At 36.8% G+C, this 10,444-nt stretch overlaps 1 protein-coding gene across 2 annotated transcripts in view; it reads right to left on the bottom strand.

The window, feature by feature from the left end:
• Positions 1-3,139: 3,139 nt before the first annotated feature.
• Positions 3,140-10,444, bottom strand: part of PCDH18 (protocadherin 18) — a 13,059-nt gene continuing 5,754 nt past the window's right edge. For both annotated transcript variants that reach the window (XM_044680914.1, XM_044680913.1), the window contains exon 4: positions 3,140-4,307. In XM_044680914.1, coding sequence (XP_044536849.1) covers positions 3,640-4,307 — 668 coding nt within the window. In that variant the 3' untranslated portion in view covers positions 3,140-3,639. The remainder of the gene's footprint in view (positions 4,308-10,444) is intronic.

The raw sequence follows: 10,444 nt of genomic DNA, 5'->3' as shown, positions 1-10,444 counted from the left end.
GTGCTAGAGAAGTCTTAGGGTCTAGGATGGTGCTAGAGAAATTCTAGGGCAGAAGAACAAAGCAGAGGGGCTTCTGAGAGCAAATTAGCAGGTGGGCATAATAACAGCTGACATTTATCTGTCACATTGAGGTCAATGAAGCTTTGTGCATACCTGGCCTCTTTTCAACCTCAAAAACAACCCCCTGAAGTTGTAATACTACAGGTCTTAACACTCATCTTAGAAATGAGGAAACTGAGCTTCAAAGCTAGAGCAGCCAGGTGGCTCAGTGGAAAGTGCCAGGCAGACTTGAGTTTAAATCTGGCCTCAGATACTTATAACTGTGTGATTCTGAGCAACTCACTCAATTAACATCTGCCTGAATTTTCTCAAGTATAACATGAGGATAATAATAGCACCTACCTCCAAGGGTTGCTGTGAGCATCAATAGATAAACTTGTAGAACTCTTAGTGCAGTAACTGGTGCATAGTAAGCTCTCAACAAATGTTTATTTCTACATGTTTTCAAAAGCCTACAAGACTTGTCTCTATTCACACAGCTGCTGATCAACAGAAGCCCAACATTCTTCTCCTCTGCCACACTGCCTCTTTTTTTTACTTAGTTTATTAATAAAGGAAGTGATAAAGAAAAAAGCTAAGAGAGGGAAATAGGAGAAAAGGTTATTTAAGCAAATGTGGCCATAGATCACACTTTTGCTGCTTAAGCAGAGGCAGATGAGATAGATTCAGAGGCTGAAGATGTTGGTGCAAATCATGCTAGCTGTGTGACTCTGGGCCAGCCACTTAATGTCAGAGCAAGTGCTCATTTGCATTGGTTAGGTGGATTTCCTCATGTTAGGGGTTTCATACATTGATCATCTTGATGGAATCACAAATAATATGTATGAATGTGTATATACACATGTAAGAGAAAGAAACAAGAATATGTGCTTGTTTGTAGAAAGTGTTAACTCATTTAAAAATTTCCTAAATCAATGAAATGTCTATTTTACAATGTATATTACCTATATATTTAAATATATGTTTACATATATATATTCATTTATGTTCACATATATTGCAAACATATGAATGTGCTGTTGTGATTTTGTACTATTTCCTCATTTACTCTAGTTTTTGTTTTTTTAAAAACATTTTCTAAACTTTTGACTTAATGATGCCCTATTACAGGCTGTGTGACCACCCTATATAAGGCAAAAGCCTTAGAATTTTCATGATCATATCCCTGAGGAAAAACATACACACACACACATATGCAAACACACACACACACACACACACACACACACCTTTGATTACCAGCCAAATCTCCATCTCTCATCCCAGAACAGAAAATACAGTGAAGACGTTACCTATTGCTTATATCCACAACATAAGCTATATTCTGTATGCCAGGAGTTTGGAAGTTCAGAAATGGGGCACTGGAAAACTGGCTGGCTTTAGAGCAAGATGGTCTAAGTTCTAATTTCAGTTCTGTCTGTTACTATCTGTCTGTGTGGCCTCAGGCAAGACAGTTAGCCCCTAAGGGCTTTCTTCCTAGGTAAAGTGAGAGGGTGTTGGTGTGGGAAGTGGAGGTGGGGGTGGGGTGAAGATCAACTATAAAACCTTCAAGGTTTAGTCAGGCTTTAATTATGTCTAGGCTCCATTCCCTGGGAAATCAATTACTTTTCTAGTCTATAATGTCCCTATTTATGAGGACCAAAAAGTAACACCGTATCATTTCTATCTCATGAAAATATGTGTGTATATGTATATATTACTATATATATATTGTGATATATATATAGTGTGTATGTATGTATATAAAATAGAAATAAATTATGAAAAAAGCAAATCTAATAAAGAAAATCTGAAATATAAGAAAGAGTGATATTTAAAAATCCTTTAACTTTTTGGTTTTAGAGCTTAATTAATATGATCTATAATTTTATTTATTTCTTGGCTCTATTTTATTAGGTATTGAGGAGTAAGAGAAGAACTCCAGATCTGTGATTTCTACCAGTCCCTCCACTGAAACAGTGGGACTTCTATGTAGATTGTAACTTGACCATAGTTATCTACGCAGGTCAGGTCTTCCTTTTACTAGGACCGTCTATACCTCTCTTCTGTGCCATGTTTTCTCTCTTGAGAACATTGCCTGAACTTTATTTAAAGGCTCAACTCATTTTTTTCAAACTGGGTAGACAATCGTTTGATATTGCTGAAACTGATGACTAATGGACAGTGGTTTTGTTTGTGATTTGCCAAATTGGTGCTCCTGATCTTCAGGAAAGCACACTAACTACTCCACCAGCCCTCTGACTTAAACCCTCCAAAGAGTCAATGCCTCCAGGACAAACGTAGGGACAAGGGTCTAAATTAGGGACAGTTTTCTTAGCTTGTTTTCATTTTCCATTTATTTCCATTGACAGTCAGAGTTACTGGGTAGTACAAGAATGACATTTTTATTCATAGAAATGACATTAATAGTAGTTCAGTAATAAATGAGAGCAGTGCAGGGCTAACCATAATAGTGTACCCATTTACCAAGGCATTCAGGATTGCAAATAAAACTTCACAATAAATAAAGGAGGAGGAATAGCTTAAAACACAACAAAGCAAAAATAGACCGACAAGAACAACACCACAAAAAAGAAAATGTGATTTAAAAAACTTTCTTATGCTAAAGATAAAAGTTATAAATGAAATCATGCACAGGATTAGGGGTTGGAGGAATTAACAGTGAACATCATCATAAACAATTCGTCAAATGAGAAAAACATTCAAGTATGCCAGAAGAGATTGTGGGGTGTGGGAGGAGATTAGGATATATATGCAGGAAGAATTGGTTCTAGTTACCACTACCTTAGGAGAGACACCTACGTGGCTCTCTGTGTCAGTCCACAGTTTAGCCTAGGAAGGCCATAAGCAAAAGATCGATTCCATTGTCTTTAGCACCTTTTACTAGTTGCAAGGATAGACTGAAACTCATTGCTGGCATTGATTTTTAAATGAACATGAATGCTTTGAGACGCATGGATTTTTCTAATATCTGAGGTTTCACTTATACCAACATGAATCCAAGTCTTTAACCAAGCACAAGAAGTATGGTTGGAGAATACATGAAAAGACAAAGGTAGACAGTGGAGGAAAATAAAAGTTCACTAAAGTTGGCAATTTATTATTCTAAGAATTCAGCAATAAAACACAATTAAAGCTGAGGGTGGGATAATACTTCATTGGGGCTGATTCTGCAACGAGACGCTTATTTCTCTTTAAAAAAAAGCTCATTAAGAAAAAAAAAATAAACAAGCAATAGGAAGCAGTACCCTCATCTCTTGTGTCTGGACGATGTGCCAGAATCAAATAGTGGCTGGTTTTTATATACTTAGGGAAGACATGCTTGCCATGGGAGTAGAAAAATAAAATTTATTTGTTAAATTACACATAAATATAAGGTACAAATGTATTTTTAAAATACAGATTAAGATAACCACACTTGCATTGTGTACATATGAAAATACAGTATTTAATATTCCATATACACAGACACATTTATGATAAATGCAACTAATTGGCAATGCCAGTTCTGTCTTTTTTCCCCCTTTCCTTGTTTCCATAAAAATGGAAAAAAAAGATGCTTTTGTTTTTCAAACTTCTCTAGCTCTGTCTAACATCTTGTAGCAGCTTGTTAATCTCTGCCACCAGCTCACTGGCATCCATGAGTTCATGCTTCCCATCATTGAGATGGTTGAGTACATTATCAAAATCATCTTCCTCATAGTTTTCAGGAATCTCTTCCATGGCTGGAAGCCATTTGGAAGAAGGCTGCACACTTGAGTGAGTCCCCAGGGTGGGCCCAGTGGTGTTGGCAGGATTTTGGAAATGGGTACTGGCTGCCCATGCCGCCACTCCTTGTGGATAACCCACAGTCTTGGCTGGGACAGTTCCCTTTCGACGCTCTAATGAGTTGGCCCGATCCACCTCACTGCACTCAGTGTAGGTGTCCAGAGACGGAGGTAACAGACGCTGAAACACACTGCTCATTTCAGAGAGCAAAGAAGATGTGCATTGGTCCCCAGAGTCTTCTTCATTCTGCACATCCTTCCCAAACGTGGAAAAACTCTTCTTTTTTTCACTGGAATCGATGGGCTGGGAGTCTTCTTCCAAACTCTGGTGGGGGTGCTGGGGTTGTGGCTGGGTTGGAAATTCTTCCCCTGGAATGAACATGTTGCTTCGATAATCAGAAGACGGGGAGGGAAGAGGTGGCATCCAACACTGGTCCGAGTGTCCCAGGACTCTGCATTCATCGGTGCAAAGCCGCATTGCTGCAATCAGAATGCACACTGGGGGTTAACAGCCAATCTTAGTCAAACATCTGAGTCATAAAGGCAATTTACACAGGGAGGTGAAAATATGATTAAAGTATTTTAAATATTCTAATGATGACTGACATCTACAACAGTTAAAGGTTTATAGGAATCTGTCTGTCCATCCACCTATCTATCCATCTGTCTATCTATCTATCTATCTACTATCTATCTATCTATCTATCTATCTATCTATCTATCTATCTATCTATCTATCTATCCACCTATCCCTCAATACAGAGTACTAAATGAACAATTACTAGACAATAATATTAATTTGTGGGTTCCATTTCTACTTATGAGAATAATTTGAAGATATCCAACACTGAGGAACCAAAATGAGTAAGGATTCAGGAAATTCATCTGTGAAGTAGAATTAGGGGATAAGAAGACTTTATGAATAATAGGAAGAATATAAAGGAACTTCTGAGTCAAAAGTACTAGGTAATACCTGTCCTTTCAGAAACTGATAAGGAATATATGCTCCTTGAGAGCAAGGCTTGCTTCATTTTTTATTTTGTACCTCTAGTTCTCAGCACAGTGAGTACCCCATGGAATTAGAGATTTAGACTAGGATGGTACCTTATAATTCATCTTGCCTAACTCCCTCATTTTATAGTTGAAGAAACAGTATTAGAGATCCACTGGATTAAGTCTTCCATGAAATTCTAAAGAATAGAAATTAATTAAGGCAAAGACAGAACTAAGTGATATTGATCCCCATATTTTGTTGATGAAAAGAGTTACCAGCTATTAGTCTCCTTCTCTTATAATCAAAGAGAGTGGAATTCCACATGAATAGAATTGAATTTTTTCGGGACTTTCTCAGTACCCTCTTAGTCTTTCCAGAGTCTATCCTCCACAATCTACCTGAATAATTTTCCAAAAGCATATCTCTACTGTGTTACTCCTTTGCTCAAGAAGCTTAAGTGGTCTACTGCCTCTAAGGAAAATACAGTCTCAACCTAGCCCTTAATGTCCTCCAGAGCAAGGCTCTAATATACTTCTTCTGACTCCATTACATATTATTCTCTTTTATATTTTCTGTTTCAGCCAAACTGGCCTGCTCATTATTCCCTAAAGTCAGTGTTACACTCACTGCCACACCATTGCCTACATTGCTCTGCATGTCTTAGTTGTATTCTTTCTTCACTTATAAAATTCCTGTATTCCCTCAAGTCCTAGCTCAGGTACCACATCTCATGGGAAGACTGCCAATCCTCCTCACATTCAGTGCTTTATCTTTCTTGATTTCTTTATCTATGTGTTTCCTGAGAGGCAGGATTTCATAATGGTTATATATAAAGCTGGCCTCAGAGGCAGAAAGTTTTAGGTTTAACTTCCTCTCCGACTATGTGACTTGGGAGAAGACACCTTAGGTCCAGGCAAAATTTTGTGTATACATCTATCCTTCCATGCATGCCTGAATGTATCCATGTATACACTGGTATGTGTGTTTGTGTATTTGTATTACAGTTTTATGAAAGCACTGTACATTTTTATGAAATATCATTCCCATAATTAATAACAGAAAAGAAAACAAAATATATATTCTTCAGGAAGACTTGAGTTGCACAAAAATTTCCAAAGGTCCAAAGATTATTTCTGTATCTTCTATGCATGTCTATAAATATATATGCACATATAGATTTCTACATATACATGTGTATGCAGAAGTGGAGATCATACGTGCATGCATGGAATCCACTAATTTACAACTTGTGTCTCAGTAGTACAATGTGAGCTTCTTGAGAGCAGGGATCTTCTTTTTAGTATCTACAGTGCCTTGCTTTTAAAAGGTGCTTGTGAAATGTTTCTTGAATTGAAAGAATAATTGGACCTTGTTAAACAATGGATAGGCATGAATTCTCTATCTGATAGATTTAAAATAGAAAATCAGATAGAACTATAATCTTATTATGGCTTCTCCGTCATCTTCTTGGCAAGCAGGAATCTTAGCATCATAGTTACAGTGGTAAAAAGGAACTTGGAGGTCTTCTAGCCCAACTCCTTCACTATGGAGATAAACTTAAACCTGGAAAAGGGATATAACTGAGATTACCTGGGTACTGAGCACCATAGCCAGAATTTGACCCCAGGTCCTTTGATTTTAAATACAGAATCCTGGGAATGGACAAAATGTCCCTGAACTTGCCTCTGTGACCTAGAGTTTTATGTGATTTCTTTAGTTTTATAATTGGAAAGTTCTTTGGATGTTTTGCATTTTTAAATAAAGCATCTTTCCCATTATTTATAACTGGAAAAACACACATTATTCTGGGAATCTTGAGTTGCATCAAAATTTCCAAAGAACTGAATACAGAGATAATCTGACCTCCAATGATGCCAAAGAATTATAATGAAAACTTGGTAATTAACTGTGTGACTAACCATCAAGAGAATAACCTCTGCCCCATGAATTTTAGAAGAATTAAAGGATATAGCCAGTATGGCATAACAGTGTGGACCTGTGTTCCACTCCCACTTCTGACAGTCACTACCCATGTGACCCTAGATAGGCTATTTGACTTTTCTGTGCTTCAGGCAACATACTAGGAATGACTAACTAAATCATTAGGGAGTACGCAGTCTGTATTCCCCCCACTCTGAGAGGAATTCTACACCTTGAAGAAATCATGAATCCTTTATATATTAGAAAAATAAAAGATGTGTTTCAGTCTTTACTGCATAAAGGAAAGTGTGATGTATGTTCTATTGAACTAACAGAAGTAAAGGAGGTCAGTCTACAAAATAGGAATGAGGAAGAACAGAAGAAATCAAAGCATTGAAAAAGAGTATTTCTATTATTTTAGTTAATATTTCTTACTTCTTCCCTAAGGGCTTAGCTGCTGTGAAAAGTATTGAGATAAAGGAATATGAGTGTTCTTTTAGGATTGTCATGGTTCAGTGATCCAAATATGACACAGACATTAATGACTCATTCATAAGATTTTAAAGGCAGGTTCTGTAAATAAAGCCAATGAGCAAAATACGACATATCGTTATCTCCATTTTATTGGTGGAGAAATCAAAATCAAACAGATGAAGAGACCTGTACAGAATCACATATTTGGTATGGTGTAGAGTTAGGAAGTGGACCCAGTTCTTTGACTCCCAAATCCAGTATTTTTTCTACTAATTTATCTGCTTAGACAACTGCCTACCATTCAATACTTAGGATTTGAATAGTTGTGGAGGGGAACGTGGAGAGATTCCACATTCCATATCACGACAGCATGACAAATATTTGGTTGCCTGGATGAGCATAGTGTGTCTGAATGACAGTAAGGGGACTGCTCCGATCTTTTTGGGGGGGATGAACATTCATTCAGCAAGCATTTTATAAACAACCTCTTTGTGCCAGGGGATACAGGTACACAGGCAAACATGAAATAATCCCAGGTGGCAAGGAACTTGTACTCTTTTGAATGTGTTGGATGGGCAGACAAGTAACTGGGGACAGATGATAGAAGATTGTGAATCTCAAGATAGTAGTAATAGCCAGATCATCATGGGATTTAGAGGAGGAAGGATTGCTAGAAGCCATCTTGTTCAATTCTTTCACTCTATAGGTGAGAAAACTGAAATCCAGAGAGGTGAAGACAAAGTTTACGTGAGGGTTCAGAACCAGGACCATAATATTATTAATTCAATTGTTGTGACTTCAAATCAGATGGGAGAAGGACGAGACTGGCAGTGGGGATACCAGATAGAAAGCTGATACACTTAGTGTGTATCACCATAGGTGCCTACTTATATGAGAAGAGGTAGGTGTCATCTGAATGATCAACACATCAAAGGAGAATTTTTTGGATGTAATGAATGTTAATTTCACTCTATAGTCAACCAATTGAGTTATTTATTGAATTATGGAGTGTGTATGTTTGCATATATACATTTATATATTTTTCATACATCTCCACACATGTATAAATGTTTACATATATGAGGTACAGAACAGTAAAGTGCATAGATGGTTGTCCTCAGAGCCAGGAAGACTTAACTTCAAGTCTTACTCCTGACACAATACTGAATGTTATAGTCAGTGCCAATCTATGTTGGAAGAAGGATTTTCCACACTGGAAGCTCTCTCTACCATTGAAAATAAGGTCCAATACACACACACACACACACACACACACACACACACACACACAAACACACAATGAAATCTCCAGAGAAGCTGCCTCACACACTGAAGACATTATAAGCTGCTTGCTAGAAAGAGACTGTCTTTTTACCATTTTTTGAAACTCCAAGACTTAGCATAGTGGCTGACATGGAGCAGACACTTAAGCAATATTTGTTGACTCATGAAATGATGAAAGAAATAGAGCTATATAAACAGTGGAAAATGAATTAAGCTGGGAAACAAGAAACCAAAGACTTGGATATCAACTCCACTCTTTGGCTAAGTCAATCACTTCTCTTTTTTCCCTGAATCAATAAAATAAGACAAAATAGATCTCCAAAGCCCTTCCACCTAGGAATTCTATATTTCTTGGCCTAGATGGTACTTCCCAGGATTCTATGAATACATATAAGATCCTAAAGGGGAGACTGAACTTCTAAGATATGAGAAGCCATACAGAGTAAAATGGAGCTATCCAGGTACCTACCTAATGTGGAAATGAAATATAACTGATAGGAAGAATGACGAGGTTAGAAACTACTATTGTTCTGCTTATGGAACTTCCCTGTGAGGTCATTTGACTCATATTTTAAGTTTGTCTAGCTGAATGTAAGAACACCCCACAGGTGGAAGCTCTTGAATTCAGAAAAGAAGGAAAGGACAATTTTGCTGCAAGAATAGGAAGAGGACATATTTATCACTGTCCACAACACAAGGTGAAGGGGAGGGGTATAGAATAAATTAAAGATACTTAAATCAGGAAATATGTTATTGAACTAAATGCACATTTGAATTGGTATTATTTATATTTTTGATATTATGAATGGCCACAAAATTATTGGTAACTTTCTCTAGAATAAGGTTGGCTTTCCCCCTTCCAAATCAAGGTTTGTTAGTCGTATGCTAGTTTATTTTATTAAAGTAAATAATGTATAATGAAGAAAGCATGTTCTACAAATTGAATGATTCAACCTCTTGTACCCTACGTTATTCTTATGAATTGCCTTGGAAAATATAATCAAGATGATGATGATAAGACATGCTAACTGTGCCCCCCAAGTAATCTGCTCTCATATTACAGGAACTCCTGACCATCAGAGGACCATGAAATGGACATTGTTTTTACCAATAATGGATTATATAGGTCATTTCCCAATAATATTTAAGTCATTGTCCTAGTTAGATGTTAAATCAATGCATATAATTGAAATATAGTAAACTGAGGAAATCAGGATGAAAATGATTTATTCAATGACTAACCAAACTATAGATTTGTAATACTCTTAATGTGTTGGTATAAATAAATAGCTGATAATAAAAAATAATTATTATATGTAAAGCCCCTGAGCTATTTTGTACAATATTGGAAAGAACTTTTGAACTTGAGTCTTTCCTAAAGATTCCAGAAAATAAAGAACCCCAGACCACAGAAGACTTCTTGTCCGGGCACATTCAAACTTCTTGTATTTAGGCATTGGTAACTTTCCCTATAATATGAGGGGGGGAAGTAAGCTAAATTGCCTGTAAAGTACTTTCTAGCTTTAAGTTCTGTGACCTCTTGCTCTCACTTGCTAGCTTTTTCACACTGTCCTTTGCTATATAATGTCTTTAGCTAGAGTATTAGATACAAGCCAATAAAATTGTATTTTTATTTCATAGTATTTTGCAAGTCTTAAGGCAATTTATTGAAATTGTTGTACCTTATTTTTTTATTTTTTCAACTGAAAATCACACTATAAACTAAGTGAAAGTTACATTTAATAATTATCTAAAACTAAAATTCAAGGAAGTAGTCAGTAATTCTCAGAAGCCTTTAGAAACTCATTTGTGCTTTAGTTCTAGAGTAGGGGTTCTTAACCTGAGATCCATGAACTGAGGGTTGGTGAGGAGAAGGAGAGAGAGAGAGAGAGAGAGAGAGAGAGAGAGAGAGAGAGAGAGAGAGAGAGAGAGAGAGAGAGAGAGA

This window comes from Gracilinanus agilis, chromosome 6, assembly GCF_016433145.1.
Source record: "Gracilinanus agilis isolate LMUSP501 chromosome 6, AgileGrace, whole genome shotgun sequence".
Classification (NCBI taxonomy): Eukaryota; Metazoa; Chordata; class Mammalia; order Didelphimorphia; family Didelphidae; genus Gracilinanus; species Gracilinanus agilis.
Note: the sequence above shows the minus strand (reverse complement) of the source record. Positions and strands in the feature narration are given on the sequence as shown.